The 19,278-nt window shown below is 41.8% G+C and overlaps 1 protein-coding gene across 5 annotated transcripts in view; it reads right to left on the bottom strand.

The window, feature by feature from the left end:
- Positions 1-6,085: 6,085 nt before the first annotated feature.
- PPP1R42 (protein phosphatase 1 regulatory subunit 42) overlaps positions 6,086-19,278 on the bottom strand; it is a 62,503-nt gene continuing 49,310 nt past the window's right edge. For all 5 annotated transcript variants that reach the window (XM_059724023.1, XM_059724022.1, XM_059724026.1 and 2 more), the window contains exon 9: positions 6,086-6,382. In XM_059724023.1, coding sequence (XP_059580006.1) covers positions 6,298-6,382 — 85 coding nt within the window. In that variant the 3' untranslated portion in view covers positions 6,086-6,297. The remainder of the gene's footprint in view (positions 6,383-19,278) is intronic.

The following is a 19,278-nucleotide window of genomic DNA, read 5'->3' as shown; positions in this document are numbered from 1 at the left end:
TCGGGCACAAGCAACTGAGTAGGAGTTTTCAGGGTTGAGGGTTTGGACTGGTGCCTACAAGCTAGGCATCCTAAGTCCCTCAGGTTTAAATAAGATTTTTTCTGGATATCAGACCCTACATTGGTTATCTCCTAAAACAATGTGCTGAAATACCCACAAGATGTGCCCGAAAGCTTGCAATTAAAGACTTCTTTTTTCATGAGTCCAGATTGTTAATTGATTTTCTACTTTACTGATGTCCAGCAGTTAAAGCGTCTGGCCTTTTATACAATGATTTAATCTATTTTGATTAACTTGCTATGTAAACACAGTGTAATGTCCCCAAATACTTCCAATCATTTAGGACAAATGACTTGTACTTAATCTAATTATTTTTGCCCTAGATGGTCCAGGGGGATCTGTCAGCTGATGTATTATTTTACCCTGGGCAGGAAAGTCTTGCTAGTCTGTACCTGTGATTTTTATTCCAGTAAGCAAGCCAAGTCCCCGCTTTTGAATGAATCAAGAAGCAGAAATGGGTGGGCACATCTTGCAAGTAATTGGTGGTTACTTTTTCTGGCTGATGCATAGTTGTAACAGCAATGCAAACCTCTAAAACTCTTGGTTCAGAGATGATGCCTTTTATTTGACCAACTAAGAAATCACAAAAAATGATCTTTTTCTGCTCATTCATTTCAGAGCTGTGATGTCTCACACCAGCTGAGGATACCTGCTTGCATTTCCCACAGTCAGTTCAGTCCATGGTCAATGTAAGTTCTCATGGCTCTGTCAGGGCTCAGGCCCTCAGTAGTCCATCTCAGAACAGTGTGAATGAAGTAGTACATGTTTCCAGGGAATGTCAAGAGAAATGAGAATAATTTGAGTTTAAATTTTGAGAATCCTGTACTGTTGTTCACTTTTTGTAGGTCATTGAATATGATTGACAGCACTTTCCTTATCTAGTCAAAATTATCTTGTGGGTATTTCAGCACATCGCGTTAGGAGATGTGTTGGCCAATCTAAGTAGGGTCTGAAATCCAGAAAAATCTTACTTAAACCTGAGGGACTGGATCCCTAAAGGGACTTAAGATGCCTAGCTTGTACTTAGGCACCAATCCCAAATTTAAATCCTGAAAACCCGTTCTCAGTTGCCACCTAACTTTGGAGGCCTCTGAGTTTCTGCCATTTGAAGTTCCTTATGGCCTGTAGGTCTGCTTCTGGGCATTTCCCAAGTGCCTTATAGTTGTGTGTGCTGGGCAGCGTGCTATCTACACAACTGGGCATTTCTCTGCCTCTCTTGCATCTGGGGTTCAATTCAGTACAGGTTCTCAGAGCATGCCCTCCTGTTGAAGCCATTCTGTTTTTTAAGAGAAAAAAATAAATGTTAATTGAGCTAGAAGGGAGACGAGTGAGTGCGATTTTATAGCCTACTGATTCAACACTTAAGAAAAGGGACTCTTTGCTACACTGAGTAGAATATATAATATAAAATAATGATATATTAGGTAAACCAGGCAAACTAGAGACTTGAATCTCAGTCTTCTACATCATATTTTTAAATTTACTGTTTTACCTTTAATAGCTTTGGGCTAAGCTCTATTATTCCAATTGCCTTTGTGGCATTCATAATGCACCTGCTAAAAAGAAATTCCAAATATTTCCACAATTCTACATGAAAAAAAATGTTTACAAATATGTTCTTTTAACTTCTATATTTGATATTACTTCATGACTTGCATTATATCAAATAATGTCCTAAGATAACATAAAAAATAACAGTATTTTATTTTATTAAAAAAGCTGCAGCTACTTATGAAGATTAAAACATCCTATCTTCATGTTTAAAGTGCTCTATTTGTCTAATAATAGAATAGTTTGATCCTTGGTACAACATAGGAGAAACTCTTAATTTTGTCATTTACACCAAAATACCATTTTCCAAGGGGAAAAATGTTTTGATGACTTTTTCCAACCAACTCCAGTAAAGATAGTTAGTCCTTTTTAAAATACAGCCACTAAAAATCATGGTTTCATATGTAGTTATTTTTAAAACTTGTCTTAAATTAAGAGAGTACTAGCATCAACTTAGATTTTTCTACTTTCAGTTGTAAAGGTAAATAAATCCAGCCATCTTGAAGTAAGTGTACCAAATTAAATATAAATCACAGATGTGGAGGTTATTACCCAAAAATGGTTATGTAAACCAAATATAGTTTTCTCAATTTCTTATAACCCTAAGAGTGCAAACACCAAGTAGCCAAAAATCAAAGCTTCAGACTTAATTTGTTTAATGCATTTTACAGAATCACAAATTCAAAAAAGAATCTAAAATATTTTGGGAAGGCTCATGCCATCAGAAAGATTTTCCTTTTTCCTTGCTCTGAGAGCACAATGTTAACATTCCTTGAGCGACCTGCAGTTGGCAGAAATCCCACATTTTATTTTATATGCCCTTCAAAACTCAAGGAAGATGGTGTTGTCTAGGACTTAAAACTTCAACGTACTAGATGGCAAGTCAGTTAGGTCAACATTTGAAAAGGTCTCCACTGATGGCCAGATGTCCTTCTAAAAGACTTACTATGATTTAACCACTTAAAGTAGTGGGTTAGCACCCCCCCACCTCCAGCCTGAAACAGTTCACCAGAGCTCCCTAAGTAGTAGATTACTAGACTAGTCTGGGGGGTGCTGGATGGAGTGGGTGAGTGGGAAGGCAGGGTCTCCATAGAGACTGGCCTGGGACCCCCGTGGGCAGGGTGCACTCAACTGGATGGATGGGATCGGGATGTGGGTGGGTGAAGAGCGGCGTCTGGGAGTGGGATGGATGAGCGTGGCCAGGGCCACATCCTACGGCAGAGCCATGATGTGTTTCCTGCATGGCCCTGTGCTGTCACTGTCCCACAATCCCAGCCCCAGCTTCCGCCCTGGCCACCCATCCCACTCCCAGACACTGCTTCCCACCTACCTGCCCTCTTTATCTGGTGCCCCCTGGTGGCAAGTGTGGGGCAGATGGGGCGGGGTGTCCAGGCAGCAGGGCTGGGTCTGCTGGGAGTAGCAACACTGGTGGCAGCAGCTGGAAGGAGCCACCGTCACCAGGGCTGCCAGGAAGCTGAGTCCGGCCGCAGTACAGCCCCAGCCCTGCTGTGCACCCGAGGGTGGTTAGACTGGCTGCACATGCCACAGCCCAGGCTGCCTCCCACACCTGGTTCAGACGGGGCCAAGGGACCTGTCGTGGGCAGGATAAAATCCTTTGGTGGGCTGACCTCAGCCCACAGGCCATATTTTGCCCACCCCTGGTCTAGATACCTCAAATCGAACATCCAAACAGAAAAATATTAGAAATCCCTTATAATGGCTAGTTTTTTGACTAGGCATTGGAAGGGAGAAGGAAACAAAAGGTGAAAAGAATTCTTCCAAATAACATCTTGCTACATGTTGCATAAAGTCAGAAGTCCAGCAGCTATAAATGTAGATGCTGTTCCCAATAGCATTTACTTTTTCTTTGGGAATTTAACAGCAATAAAATATTACAAATACCAGTAATGAGAAAACAAACAATATGCACCTGTGAAATTCAGAGCACCAGATCTTGAATTTCTTGATCAGAGAAACCTAGTAGTGGGTTCAGTGACAGTATTACTTGAGTAAGGGAGCAAGATTTGGTCTTAACATAATTTAGTGACTATGGTAGTTGACTGGGTCAGCTTTGAAAATCTTGAGAATAAATAAAAGCATTTTTAATCCAATAGTTCATTCAAATTGATACAAAGCAGCTAATCTGAAGCACCAGGTTCCTGTAGAGATATTTCAAGTGTCCAAACTAAAATTAAATTTTAATTACTGTTCTACTATTACTCTTTGGGTGCGTCTACATGAGACACTTTACTGCACAGTAGCGTAGTTTACTGCACAGTAAGCATGTGCATCTACACATGTACATGCTTACTGTGCAGTAAACCTCGCTAATTGCGAGTAAATTTGTTACCTGCAAATACAAGTAGTAAATTTACTTTCAGTTAGTAATGGTACAGTAGCACTTCCATAAATGCCTGCCAGGGAGCAAATCTGGGGGCAGGGAGATTTCTCCCTGCCCCCAGGAAGTGCCTGCTACCGGGGTGGTCTCTGCCACTGGCAGATAAGGGCAGGCTCCCCAGCCTGTTCCCCACCCAGGTCTGCGTTCACGGAGCTGAGCAGGGGAACAAGCTCCCCAGCCTTTTCCCCACCCAGTTCTGTGCTCACAGAGCTGTGGGGGGAACAGGCTCTCCAGCTTTCACCCTGCAGAGTGGGGGCTGGGAACTCTTGGGGAGGGCAGGTCCCAGCCCCATGTCTCATGTCCCAATCAGTGATTGAGGCATAGAGCTTGGAAAGAGCTGCAGGGGTGGGATAGGTCCCAGCCCCCTGCCCCATCTGCTGGTGGGGCAGCTAGCAGCAAGCTAGCTGCCAGCCCCTGGGCTAGCATTGTGGGAGGGAGGCCTAAAACTCCCCCTGGTGGCAACAGGGACCCATTGCAGGGCCTCAGGAAGTGGGAGTATTTTGCTGCCATTAGCAGCAAATCTGCTCCCACTTCCCTGCCTATGTAGACACCTGCCCAGGAGCGCTTACTCATGAGTTTACTCCCCAGTAAACTGATCCTAGATCAAATGCATATGTAGATGCACCCTTTGACAATATAAATCAGCCAGTAGGATGTAACACTAAGCATTCTGCCTACTTACTGGGTGCATCTACACATGCACATTTACTGTGCAGTAATGTAAATTACTGCACAGTACAGGCACGTCTACATGTGCACACCCATACTGTACAGTAACTATGGAGACTTATTCCAACTTGGGTGTAAATTTGATTCCTGCATCATTTAGGTATCAAATTTATGCCTGATTACTGTGCAGTAACGTACGTGTAGATGCCTTACTGTGCAGTAACGCTGTGTGTGTGGACTGACTTGGGACTAACTTTAGTCCCAAGTCAGTCCACACACAGCATTAATGCATTTTAATGGCTGCATGGGTAGACAGTGGCCTATTCCCACTTACTGCGCATAACTTATTGTACAGTACATTTAAGCCGACATAAACGAATGTGCAGACATGCCCACTGTGCACTAACTAAGGTGCTTCCTTTCTCAAATAACTTTACAACTTCCATCATAAAATAGAAAAAATCCAAGGGAGGAGTGAATTTCAATTAAAGACATTTCTCAGAAATGTCTACCATTAGTTCACTTCCATTTTGAACAGGTGGTGCCAGCTTGAATACTTCTGCTGATCGTAACTGCTACAGTATCATACATGGGAAAAAAAAATCTGTGTCTGCTAGCCAGGTTCCAAACCATATAGGTTATTATTAGTCAAAAGCAATTCCCTAAATTGCATTAAAAAAGTTGATAGGCTGCTAGTGCAAACTACAACATAACTGTGTTTTTACAACTCTTGCTGCACCTAAATAAATAGGCAGTCACATTCTCTCATTTAAAAAATGCTTGTAAAATATAGCCTCAGATAATTGCAGTGTGTACTATTTTGAAGTGACAAAGGCATAAAAAACAAAGGCAATGAGGTCCAAGTTCAACAGGAATGGGAACATTACGCTGTTTTTGATGAGCATAAATAGAAAAGGCAGTCTTGGGCACAGCTGCAACCTGAGCGTCCTGGAATCCTTAGCTTTTAGCAGAACTCTCACATCCTTAATCTAATAACACTAATTACAAATTTCCTCAAAGAACCAATATAATCACTGCCATTTTTTCAGGTTCCTTCTCCGCTGACAGATGTGCTGTTTGAAGTGCTGCAAGTGCTTCAGAAGTGCTCCAAACAGCCTGGTTACAAAATGTGCATGACTGAAGAAGCGCTTAAATAATGGCCACAGTGCTTCCTGAAACATCTGTATGCTCCAGCAGTTCTCCCACATCCCACAATGCTCCACTCCCCATTTTAACCCTCTCATTAGACTCCCCCCCCCCCCGAAAAAATAAATTAAAAATAGGTTGATAATAGACAAGACTGTCCCTGGAAATTTGTTTTCAAAATATCTAGCATTTTTCAGATTTTAAAGGGACAGAAAACCTCCATCATTGATAGATAATGCATTTTTCTCATACACATGAAAATGAACCACCAAATTCAAAACCTTTATTTCTGAAGTTGTTACAATACATCCACATTTAACTGGATGACTGGTGTGATAATCTAGTAAATTAACGTTCCAAGAAGATCTTGTAGAAAATATCATTTAGTGTTTTCTGAATTAAACTATTTAAATATTACATGGATGATTCATTTCACAGCTATGATGTATCGCAATCATCTTTGTAATTTCTGGTTACAGAGGTATTTGATGGAGAAGATGAGGCTCAAATATATCTGTTTTCGGCTGTGAACTTTGAGAATCCTTCAAGATCAGGTGCCTGTTAATAAAATAAAAACACACTGTTAAGCAGTCATTCTTTTCCTAATAAAGTAAAATGTAACAGCAGCCACAGCATTTAATATTCACTCCAGTCACAGCATTTAATATTCACTCTTTTTACTCTAAGTATACCCACATGTAAATAAACTGATCCCCCTGAAATGTTCTTTAAGTTAAACTTGCTAGTCTGTACACCTCACAATGGTAAGCTGTACAAAAGTCAAGAAATAAGTCTTTAGAACATCCTTATTTTATTCGGTCCACTTTTAACTAACAATTACCGTCCTTACAACATACAGCTCATGTATCTGAAGAACCAATTATGCACTCTAATAACTTGGACCACATTTATAATTTTAATTCTATACTCCTGGATATGTTTATTTTTTCCTCTGTGGCATAGGAATGGTGTGGCTTTTAGAACTGTATTAGTTCTATGCACTGTTTTTTATCTTTGTATATAACTAAGATATGGTAACATATTAAAAACAGCTCCAAGGTATACCGTTGTATGCAACCCCCCCCCAAAAAAAAACAAAAACAAAAACAAACAACAAACACTTTCTGCCAAAAAACAGCTGCTGGAAATTGCAGTTTGTATTGTATGTGAGAAATATCTTAAGAACAGTTTCCACTAGTTACCAGGCAAAAGTGAAAGTAAAATCTTCACTTGGTTCACAGGGAACAGTGGGGAGCAGAACAATGAGTAGGCTTGACTCCTTAGCTTCTGCTACTTAGTTACTGGGCATGTCTACACCAGACATTTACTGTAGACTAATTAGTTCTGCAATAGGTGTCTTCCATCTACACATGCAAGGCTATTAGGCAGGAGTACAGTTTTTTACTCTGTAGCAGTACATGTGTAGACACTGATACAGCTGGGTGGGGCACAAGGCTGCTTCAGTATGGGGGCTGCCTGCTGGCTAGCCCTGCACTGGAGCACCCTCACATTCTAGCCAGCCCCTCCACAGCATGTTGAGCTAGGCTGGAGCAGTAAACTCTGGGGTTTATTGCTTCGCATTAATTACACATGTAGATATGCCCACTTGCTACAAGGAAAGGTCTTTTTTCCTTTTCTGCCTTTGAAAAACAAGGGATATGTTATATGCAAGAAAGTATTGTTGTTTAATGTAGCATTTAGAAAAAAATAAATGAATGACTGAGAAGTTATTATTGATCTAAATCCAGCATTTTATGTAAAAAACTGAGAACTGAAATGTACATGTTTGCACGTGTGCAAACAGACATACTTGTAACTTTTTAGTAAGGCTTTTGACATTGCGTCCAACATTCTCATTAACAAGCTAAGAAAAGACAGACTGGGTGAAAGTACAGTAAGGTGGATACATAACTGGTTGGATCATCATTCTTAACAACTGGTTTTCAATGGCTCAAGGTCCAGTTGGGAGAAGGTATCAACCAGGGTTCCCCAGAGGTCTGTCCTGGGTCCATTATTGTTTGCAATCTTCATTAATGATTTGGACAACGGGATTGAGCGTATGCTTAGCAAATTTGCTGATGACACCAACTTGGGTGGAGTTATAGACACTCTGGCAGGTAGGGCTAGGGTCCAGAATGAGTTGGATAGACTGAAGCAGTAGTTCATAACCAACCAGAGGAAATTCAATAAGGACAAGTGCAAAGTCCTGCACTTGGGATGGAATAACTCCATGCGCAAGTAAAGACTGGGGAATCAGTGGCTAGACTGCAGTACTGCACTATGTAATCTCTGAATAGCAGTGTCTACTGACTTGTGCCTGTGTCCTGATTCTCTTTATGTAACCAGTTAAGAGCATCAAGGACAGAGCAGCTGCAACTATTTCTCATTCTTTTGCTAACTCAGAATTAGCTTAAAGAAACTTAAAAAACAGGGGTAGAAGGCAGGCCACATGATCCACCCAGACAAAACCATCTTAAGGTAAACAATAAGACTTCTTTATCTTTATATATTCGTCTATTCCATATGCCTAGCAAGCAATGTCCCATATAAAACTAAGGAAATCTAGTTGCCACTAAATAAACAGTGACTCTCATACCCCAACCCTAAATTTGGGAGCATGGTGGGGAAAAGCTGAACCTGGCTGGAAAACTGGGTGGCATTGCAAAATCACTGCAAGGTAGGCTTGAAATGGATAACAGCCTATCAAGCTATTCTTGCAGGATGTAATCAAGAATCTAGGCAATACGAGCCCTCATCTAACTGAGGTTGCGCTGGGCTGCCAATCTTTTCTACTCTGGGCAATGATTTTCTGTGTTTGACCTCCTGCTCTGTAATAGGATTCCTTAGACTCTGCCAGTGGCACTTAACAAGTCAGCATTTAGGCTGTCTGGAAAATGACTTTGGATCTGGCAGGGAAGCTTTTTTCTTCAACACCATCTATCAATACATGTTTATAGAGAATGAAAACTGCACATACTAGGTACAGTTATTGTAACTGCACAATTATATTAAGGTAGGGGTCAGCAACATTTTGCAGCAAGGGGCTGGCTACTTTAATGGGGCTTAGCTTGTGAGTGCAGGCCACTTCCAAACCCGGCTGTGCCACTAGAGCTGGAACTGCAGGATGTCGCTACTCCTCTCCACAGTGCTGTTTCTCCTACTGCCTGCTGGAAGTGGCCCACGGTAGAAACACCATTGAAACCCCCAAGCTCCACAAGTTGGAAACAACATCATCGGTTGCTGAGCCCTGTGCTAAGGCCTTTTGACTATTTCCAAGTCTTCGTTCTTTTCTTTGTAAAATAGAGAGGCTCCAAATTTAAAGCACTAATGAATTCCAAAACTTGTTAGTGTGAAATGTGTTATATGTGTTAGAGAGTGGAGGAAACAAGTTAATGATCTAATACACCACTTCCCAAAGTGTGGAACACACCCCTGTGGGAGGGGCACAGAAGGTTTTGGGAGGTGGCATGTGAATCATGGCTGCTGGTTCTTCCTGTACACCCCCCTGCTTCAGCTGTTGCAGGCTTCTTCCATTGCTGCCAAGCAGAATCAGTAGCAGTGCAATCCAGTGGCAACCAATTCCCCTTGCCACTGACTCCCCACCAATGACTGTTGCTGATTCTACTCACTGGTGGCAGTCTGTGCTGGGTGAATTGAGGGGCAGGGGTGAGAAGGGAGCTCCAGTCCGGGATTTGCCCAGCCTGCGTTTGTGGGGGAAGGGACAGGTGGATTGGACCCCCACACATACACCTTGGGGGGGGGGGAGAGGGGGGACTCCAAGCCACCCACTGCCCCTCAAGCAGAGGCTGGGTGAACCCTAGACTGGGGCTCCCTCCCAGGCTTTCTCCTCCTTCCCATCTTGAAGACAGCACAGGGTGGAGCTTGGCTGATGCAGCCCAGCCCTGCTCAAGCGCAGGGACAAACAGAAGTTAATGAAGGTGCTCTACTTTGGAGCGCCTTCATCTGAACCCTTATTAAATAAGGGTTAATCTGTTGCACTATCTGGCACTTTTAAAGAGCTCTGCAGCCATGCACTTCTGTCATGGCACGGCTGTCGAGCGCTTTCAGGGGGCCAATCATGCTACAAATACCGCTTCTGTCAGTGCCCTTACAAAACACTGAGCTAGTAGACAGCATTCAAGTAAGGAAGCCCTAGTTAATGGTAAACTAGGTACATAGCAAAGAGAAGGCAGATTCCCTTAAGAACCAAATATTTCTCAGAATGTCATATCTTATGTTATTAATATTTTCCAAGGACTACTGAGAAACTGCTTTGCACTGGTATTCAGAGGTCAATTAAACCATGAAGTTTCTTAAAATTTGCAGCCTTTTGCCTAGCTACACTTCCTTTATAAAAGTTAAACCCTCAGTTAAACCCCAGGGAAGAGAAAAAAAACAGGTTTCTAATGCATTGTAGCTAGACTTTATAACCCCAAAAGAAAATTAGGAAATAAGCTTGGTAAGAAACTTATTTTATGTACTTTCTCATACAACTTTCTTTCTGCTGTATTGCTAAATTTGTGCAATGCTAGTAAAATCCATTTAAGTTGTCTATAAACAGTCTCAAAATCATTTAATAAATCACTTAATGAAGGACTACATTTAGTAGGGTCTCAGTCAGTTAATTGGCCAATAATCTAGTCCTATCCATCCAGTTGCAGTATGAACATTCTATATATTATACTGGAAATAAAGTTGACTTTAGTTGGGCAGAACAATCTCAGATGTAAGGTGTTATTAGCTGTCCAACTGTGCATGTCACTGTTGGTAATATATTGTTGACAATTTCACACACCCAAATATCCTACAACAGATTAAAAATCATTAGATAGTCCAAAATAGTAAGTTTGAGAAGCTTTTTATTTTCTTCTAGTTTTCAAACAGTATTAGGAGAAAAAAATAATCCAACTTCTCCCCGAAGTATGTGAGATTTAAAAGGTTCAAAATCCAGCCTTGAATACACATGCACAAATGTGCCTTTTTCCTGAACTTTTCAGGGGTTCCCCCTTCCAATTGCGGATTCTCAAGATGGGAGAGCTACAAACCAGTTCCTTCCATGTCCCAGCTTCTGTATTATTCTCTGCATCCCATTGGATTCCCACCTGATCCCTACAGCCCTATCTTTAAATCCATTTTTTCCTCCCTTATTCTTCATGTACATCTTTCACAGTTGCTATTCCTTACAGTCCCTGTATCCAACAATGTTTCACCAAGACCTTTGTCAATTGAAAGGCATTCATTTCACCTCTCCAAATTTCAATCTCAAAACAGTGGCAGGGGTCAAATCCTTTATTAAGGCTGGCCTCACTTCTACCAAAAGTAAGGGATGTAGAAATTACAATCATTACTGAATAAGGAAAATTTGGAAATTAGCAACCTATCATCCGGGTTTCATAGGAGAAGTAAAACGACATAGTCCAAATGCACTAGAGTTGCAATAAAATCATGAGAGTTGTTATTGCAGACTTATCTGACACCTTGGAGTTCTGGATGTTTATATGTAGAAGCATCTTAATTTAGGAGAACATTCTGTGTACCTGAAGTTTGTTCAGGTGATTATTAAAATCTGTTTATAAGAGGATTTGCATCTCCACAGGCTGCACCTTCATAAGTAGTTTGGGCATTCTGCCATGTTAGCAGTGGCAGGTTTAGAGGTATGACTAAGATAAGCATATCTGTTTGATAGTTCATAGGTAAGTAGGAAACATTGCCAGCCAGCCCCGGTATGAATGTAGGTGAGATCTGGCTGACAGCGTCACCTCAGTGAAAGCTGACACGTGGCCTAATATTTTGAGATAAATGTTGTGGTTGTTGCAACATCTGAAGTTTATGCAATTAGCTTGATGTTGAAGAGAACTGTCTGGATAGACTGAAATCTCTCATGTGGAAGGTGTGTCTTTTGCTGATGTGGAGTCCTAAGAATTCTCTTATCTGTGATAAACTGCATGATGCAGTTGTTGTAGTTTACTATTAGGATTAATTCTTTTAACAGGTTGTAGATGAAGTTCAGGGATAAAAAAAAGTCTTGATGTGACCTGACTTTTATCATCTACTTGTCCTAATATGGATAAAAGTAACTACTTCCTCTCCTTAAATATGTAGCCACCACAAGTAGGCATTTTGTGAAGATTTTCACCACTGTGGACATACTGAATGGCAGTATCATGCACTGATGAGTGCACCCTCCTGTCAATCATGGGTATTTTCTGTGCGTCAGAGATGATCACAATATGGAAATATGTATATAGAAGTTGGAAGCCACAAACCAATCTTGAACCTATAAGGAAGAGATGTTGGAGGTGAAACAATCTTCCTAAATCTGAAACCTCATCCATATTCTGTCTTTTCAGGTTTTTTTGCTTTAGAATAAAGAATCACTGAGAGTGGAAACTATTTCTCTGAAATTCCAAATGTATCTCCTTGAGGGCTCCTTAACGAAACTATGAGGTCACCCTCTTTAGTTGCGTCTCCAGAGGGATGTGAAAAGGTGATGAGTTGGTCAGGACTAGCACTGAATAGACTAGTCCTGGGAGACAATTTTTAGTACCCATTTTTTAATGGTTATTCCAGTCCCAGCCTGGCAGAACAGGGAAAGAGTATCTGAAGATACTCATCAGACCAAGGTTGTGTTGGACTGCCAAACTGAAAATTTTTTCCATTTTGAGGAAGATTTTCTGTGGTTGTCTTGTTCTGTAGTAGGATTTCTCAGACTCAGCCAACATCTAGGATGTCAGGAAAATGATTTTTGATCAGGTGGTGAAATTCTGTTCTGCAAAATTCTCTATTGTTAATATACTTTTACAAACAATGAAAACTGAAGACACATTTGGTAGGGTTATATTGTACACACACAGTTACATTTGGGCAGGAGTTGATAACATTTTGCAATGGGGGACTGCTTTAATGAAGCTGGATGAAGTTTAGCAATGGCTAAATTGAGACTCGAATTTTGTCAAGCCTGCTAACTAGAGAGCAATGCAGGCTTGGCAGCCTCTATAGAAAACATTTGCTTCCTTTGAGAAAACCTATATTTCTCCATTTGAAGACAGTAGGTTATTGTTGAGAGAAGGCAGGAACAGTGTCTAATCTAAAATTGGTATCTGAAGGGCTGCCTTTGAGAGGACTGTAGACATTCTAACAGATCTCAAAGTAATATGTACATTTTTCTGAAGAGTGTAAGACTTCATCTGTTCAATTGCTCAATAGGTTTTTTGCTTCAGAAGATAACTTTTCTATGAAGTGTTCTGCACCTCCTCTGAGATGTATGATGCGTGAAGACAAGAAACTCTTCACACTGTAGCTGCTGTGGCCAAGAAGTGAACTGCAGCATCTCTACTACTTCTGTTGCTTGCAGAGATGGTTTTGCCACCAGTTGCGCCTTCAGAGATTATGAAATTGACTTCCTCCCTTGTTCACAAAAAGAGATACTTTTACCATGTCAAAAATAATTTTTCATTTTACTGAAAAACAACTGGTAATTTACTATGCATTAATAGAAGTAATAGAAGAGTGAGATTTCCTTCCACAGAAGCACAGCTATCTGGTAACTTTGTATTTTTGGGAGTAACTTTTCCGAACTTTCTCTCTAACTGCAGAAACAGCCTGTGACTTTGAACCTAAAGCCCCTGTGTGGAATGGGTTCTCTCTCCCATCTCTCATTGAACTTAGGCAGACAAGGTTCTTTGGGCGAGTCAGATGTCAGGCAGGTTACAATGTGTCATAAATCCAATGTCTATTTTTAGTTCATGTTTTTTTGTATCCAGAAGGTTGATGAAGTGAAGTTCATAGGCTCGTCTGTGAGAAGTGTTTTGTAAGTTCCCTTTGAGGATTAGAACTGAGAAATTGGAGAGAGAGTGGTTTTCTTGTGAAAAATGTGCCCCCACAGGTCATTGGGTATTCTTGTCTAATAGATATCTGGTGTGTGTTCATTCTGGTGCACATTTGTTGTTTGGTCTCTCCTATGCATTTTCCATCCAGGCATTTGGTGCATTGGATGAGATATATTACATTTCTGGAGATGCAGCTGTAAGATGCAGGAATGCCGATGGCTCTGTTGTGGGGTGTAGTAATTGTGGGGGTGATGGAGATGTGTTGGCAGGTTTTGTATTTCTTGTCATGGCACGGTCTGGATCCATTCGGGGTATTCTGGGTCGTAGGAAGTTTGCTTCTAGTGATGAGGTTAGCAAGGTTCGGTGCTTGTTTGAAGGCTAGGATGGGTGGTTCTGGGAAGATCTCTTTAAGAATAGGGTCTCCTTCTAGTGTGGGTTGCAATTCTTTCAGGATTTTCTGTATGGGTTCAAGGGAGGGGTAATACGTCATAACCAATGGTGTGCAATTCATGGCGGGGTTTCTTCTGTATTGCAGCAATTCTTCACATGGTATCCAGGTGGCTCTTTCAAATGTGTGATCTCTCTCTGGAGGAGTGTCCTTGTTGAGTGAATGCCTTTTTAAGATTAGTGAGGTGGCAATCCTGAGTGTTCTCCTCAGTGCAAATTCGGTGGTATCTGTGGGCTTGGCTGTATATCACAGCTTCCTTGGTGTGTTTAGGGTGATTGCTGGTTCTGTGCAGATATGTATGTTAGTCTGTGGGTTTCTTGTATAACGTGGTCTGTATTTTACCATTCTGGATAGTGATCCTCATGTCTAAAAAGGGGATGTTGGTGCTGGAGTATTCAAGAGATAGTTGGATGGAGGGGTAATGATTGCTGAATTTCTGATGGAACTCAATCAGAGATTGTAGGCTTTCAGTCCAAATGATGAAGATGTCATTGATATATCTTAAGTAGAGCAAGGGTTTGATGGTGCAGTCCTTGAGGAATTCTTCTTCCAGGTGGCTCATAAAAAGGTTGGCATACCGTGGGGCCATTTTGGTACCCATAGCTGTGCCCATGGTCTAGAGGAAGTGTTGATTATTAAAAGTGAAATTGTTTTGTGTGAGGTCAGTAATATCTTTGGGTCTGTACTCTGAGTTGTCATCATGCTCTTGTAGGTATGTAAAGCAGGCTTGGATGCCATCCTGGTGTGGGATATTGGTATATAAGCTGGTAACATCCAAGGTGGCTAGGAGGGTGTTGCTGGGAATGTGGTCTATGTTTTTAAGTTTCCGTAGAAAGGCTGTAGTGTCTTGGACAAAACTTGCTCTTTGTGTGACAAGTGGTTTTAGGATTGATTCGATGAAACCTGATATTTTCTGTTAGGGTTCCATGGTTGGATATGATAGGTCTGTTTGTGGATTTTAGGGAGCATGTAAAAAGTCCCTGGGTTGGGTAGTGGGAGGGATCAAAGTTAGTAGTTTTTCTTGTAGTTCTGATGGAAATGATTTGATGGTATTTTTGAGTTTCATGGTGAAAAGGAAAGTAGGATCTTCTTGTAGTTCTTTGTAGTAGGTGGTGTCAGACAGTTGTCTGTTGGCTTCCTTTATGTAGTCTTCACAATAGGATGACTATGGCTCCTTTTATCTGCTGGTTTTATTACTATTTGGTAGTTAGATCTTAGAGATTCTATAGCCTTTCTCTCTGGTAGAGAGAGGTTGTTATGGTGGCATGTGTTGTTGATTATTTCATTGTTCATTCTTTACATGAAGTAGTCAATGTAGTGGTCAAGGTTAGAGTTTTGTCCACTGTGAGGTGTCCAGTCTGATTTTTTGGGGGTTGATCTTTTCCTCAGTGTTGTGAGAGGATGAGTTGTTGTTTGAAGTGGATTCATTTTGGTTGTGGAAATATTCCTTGAGGTGGAGGTGGAGGCATCGGAAGAATTCTTTTAGTTCTCCACAATTCTTTAATTCCACAAATCTAGAAAGAATTTTTTCTAGTTCTAAGATTTTTTTTCCAACTATTTAAGTTGGCCTAATAAAAGATATCAGATTCACACAAAGAAGCTTGTCTGCCTATGTCCTTAGACCAACACGGCTACAACCTAAACCCCTGTCACAGTACTTCGGCATTCATAGGCATTCCTACCACAGAGGGGAAGAATTTAGAATAATTTCTCAATATCCATGCTGTAAGCAATGTGGGATAGCAGTTCTTAAAAAGCTCTGAAACTATCCAGAGCTGGCTTTGGAGCCAAAAAGTCTGTCTCATCAGAAGACGATGATCATCACAGCTCCTTCAGAGAAGTTGAGGGGTAGCAGCCTATAGTTCAGAACTTACTGCTGCTTCTTCCATCACATGCTTTTCATTTCAATGAAAGGTCTTGAACTAAGGTCACAAAAGAATATCTCTTCAAGACCAGGAGTGCTCAACCCCTGGCCTCAACAATGGTGGAAAGCTTTATAGACAGGGCTGTCTATGTTGGTTAAGTAATGTTGTAAGTAGCTGTGATAGGAGGGGCTTTTTCTGGTGATATCTTATTTTGTACCAGCTGTTAGACAAGCTTTTGAGCACAAACCAGTCTCACTTACCCTTAATCATAGAAAGAAGGACCGGAAGGGACATGTAAGATCATCAAGTCTGATCCCCTGACACGGGCAGGAGGTAATTGGGCTCAAACAAGCTCAATTAGGCATTTGTCCAGCCTCCTCTTAAAGACTGCCAGAGATGGCGACTGCACCACCTCTGCTGGAACTGTGTTCCAGGTTCTAGTTACCTGCACAGAAAAGAAGTTTTTCCTTATGTCCAGCTGAAACTTTTCTTTGACTAGCTTGTGTCCATTGGTCTGCGTCTTCCCAGGAGGGTGGAGTGTGTGCTTTCTGAAAAGTTGTTCTCCTAGATCCTGGTGTTCTCCCTTCACATATTTGTAGGTGGCTATCAAGTCACCTCTCAGCCTTCTTTTGCTCAGGCTGAACAAACCCAGATCCTGAAGTCTCTCTTCATAGGTCCTGTCCCCTAGACCCTTGATCACATGGGTGGCCCTTATCTCCACCTTTTCAAACTTGTCCACATCATTCTTGAAGTGCAGTGCCCAGAACTGGGCACAGTACTCCAGCTGTGGCCTCACCAATGCCGAATAGAGGGGAAGAAGCACTTCTCTGGATCTGTTGGCGACACATCTGCTGATGCATGCCAGAGTTCTATTTGCTCTGTTGGCGTCTTTGTCACACTTGTGGCTCATATTCATCCTCTGGGCAACTGACACCCTTAGGTCCCTTTCAGATGCAGTGCCAGCCAGTGGATCACCACCCGCTGTATAGATATGGTGAGGGTTCTTCCTACCTAGATGAAGGACCCAGAATTTTCTCTGTTGAACCTCATATGGTTTTGTTCAGCCTATACCAGCCTATCCAGGTTTTCTTGAATCCTTGTCCTGTCCTCTGATGTACCTGCTTGTCCCTACAGCTTGGTATCATCTGCAAACTTAATCATTGCACTTTTCACTCCTTCATCTAGGTCATTAATAAAGATTTTAAGGACCATGGGCCCGAACACTGACCACTTGTGTGAGATAGCTTGGTATCCAGTTCTCAGGAGGAGAGTAAAGGAAACAGCTCTGTTTAGGCCTCTTAATTTTCCTTTCCCTTTGAGAATCAAGAAGAGTGTTAGAAACTGGGTATGGTCTGGTGCACCTAGCCACATTGCCTCACTGGGCAAGTCCTGGAACATCTATTTGTGTTGGTCTGGTTTTTGGCAACTGTTTTCTAACCTATAAGACCAGGTTAGGCTTCTTACTGCCCTTGTGAATCATATCCCAACTCACAGTTCCTGAAAATACCATTTTGGCTAGTATTCTCTAGATTTTCTTATTCTTGGGGAGAACTGGCAGACAGAACAAAGGCCAGCCACATGGTTCTTGCTCAGACAAAATAAACATTAGCTATGACTGAATGTAGGGGAAATGAGCCTATTACAAGATATATAGGGTTTGAAGTGCAATGACTTTGAATCTACCACTGGAAGCGACTGCCTGTGCAAAGGCCCAAGAAAACATTTTTAAAGAGTAAATTTAAAGGAAACTATTGAAGTGGACTGAAAGCTGAATGAGAGTCAAGAACATGTAATTATTTAAAAAAAAGAAAAGAAAAGAGGAATGTTTCCTGCAAATCAGGGGAAATTACACTATTCAGCAATGGTGAGGCCCCACCTGGAATACTGTGTCCAGTCTTGGACACTGCACTTCTACAGATGTAAACTTCCAGTACAAAGCAACAAAAATGAACAGAGGTATATGGAGCATGATTACAAGGAAAGCCTTGTTGAACTGAGAAGAGAAGACTGAAGGCAGATCTGACAACAGACTTCAAATACATGATGAGGAGTTATGAGAAGGATAATGGGTGGTAGACTAGACCCTGTGGCCACAGTAGACAGGACAAGAAGCAACTGTCTTAAATTGCAACAGGTGATATTTAGGATGAGTATTAAGAACTTTCTAACCATGAGGGTCATTAAGCAGTGAAACACATTAACTAGGGAGGATGTAGAATCTCCATTCATAAGGAAGCTTTTAAGAGCTGGTTAGGCAAACACTTAGATGTGGATTAGACTGGGATGATCTTGCTTTGAGAAGAGAGTTGGACTAAATGACCTCCTTAGGTCCCTTTCAGCTCTACTTTTCTACAATTAAGGAAAAAAAAAAAGATATTTTCTAAGGAATAAACCTTAACTAGATAGGCAAGGGCAGGTTTACTGAGTTTGCTAAGGGATAATGGAGAAACACTGCTGCCTGCTTTCATCTCTTTGCCCCAGGTAAGGACAGAAAAGGTACAGGTAGGCTTAGTGCACAGTGCTATGTAAAGGTATTAATATTCTACACCCAGGGTCCATTACACACTAAAATACTGACAAATATTTGAAGGACCAGAATTTCCAGGAGCATAAAAAAATCAGGCGTGGACGATGCCATGAGACATCAGAGAGGTCAACTTGCACCTTTGGGAATGGTATCTCAAGGCGGGCTTCAGCTTCTTGGACCATGACCCATATTTCAAGACAAGAGACATGCTCAGGTGGGATGGGCTTCACCTCTCTGCCAAAGGTAAGCGTGTGTTCTCTTTCAGGTTGGCTGATCTCCTCCGGCGGGCTTTAAACTAGGCTCGTTGGGGGAAGGGGAGGATGAGGTCGGAGGGAGCCTCGGAACACCAAACCAAGTGTCGCCCACAAGAACAGCCTAGCCAAGACTGACGACAAGCACAAGAAATACCCAGATAAGAGACCCGGATAGTCCTGGGATTGGAGGGGTGGTGCATACACCTTAAGGAGGCCTTAAATGCCTATACACTAATGCTCGTAGCATGGGGAACAAGCAGGAGGAATTTGCCCTCCTGCTAGCTAACACAAACCCAGACACAGTGGGGCTCACCGAAACGTGGTGGGATTTAACGCACGACTGGGCGGTGAACATCAAGGGCTATAGGCCGTACAGGAGGGATAGAAAAGGGAGGAAAGGCAGGGGTGTGGTGCTCTATGTCAAAGAACAATTCACATCCACAACGAGCAGCACTGGGTCAGAGGAGGGGCAGACTGAAGTGCTCTGGGTCAGAATACAAGGGGGTCAAGACAGCAGCCCTTAACTTCAGG

Source organism: Alligator mississippiensis, chromosome 3, assembly GCF_030867095.1.
Source record: "Alligator mississippiensis isolate rAllMis1 chromosome 3, rAllMis1, whole genome shotgun sequence".
Classification (NCBI taxonomy): Eukaryota; Metazoa; Chordata; order Crocodylia; family Alligatoridae; genus Alligator; species Alligator mississippiensis.
This window is presented reverse-complemented; position numbering and strand designations above follow the sequence as displayed.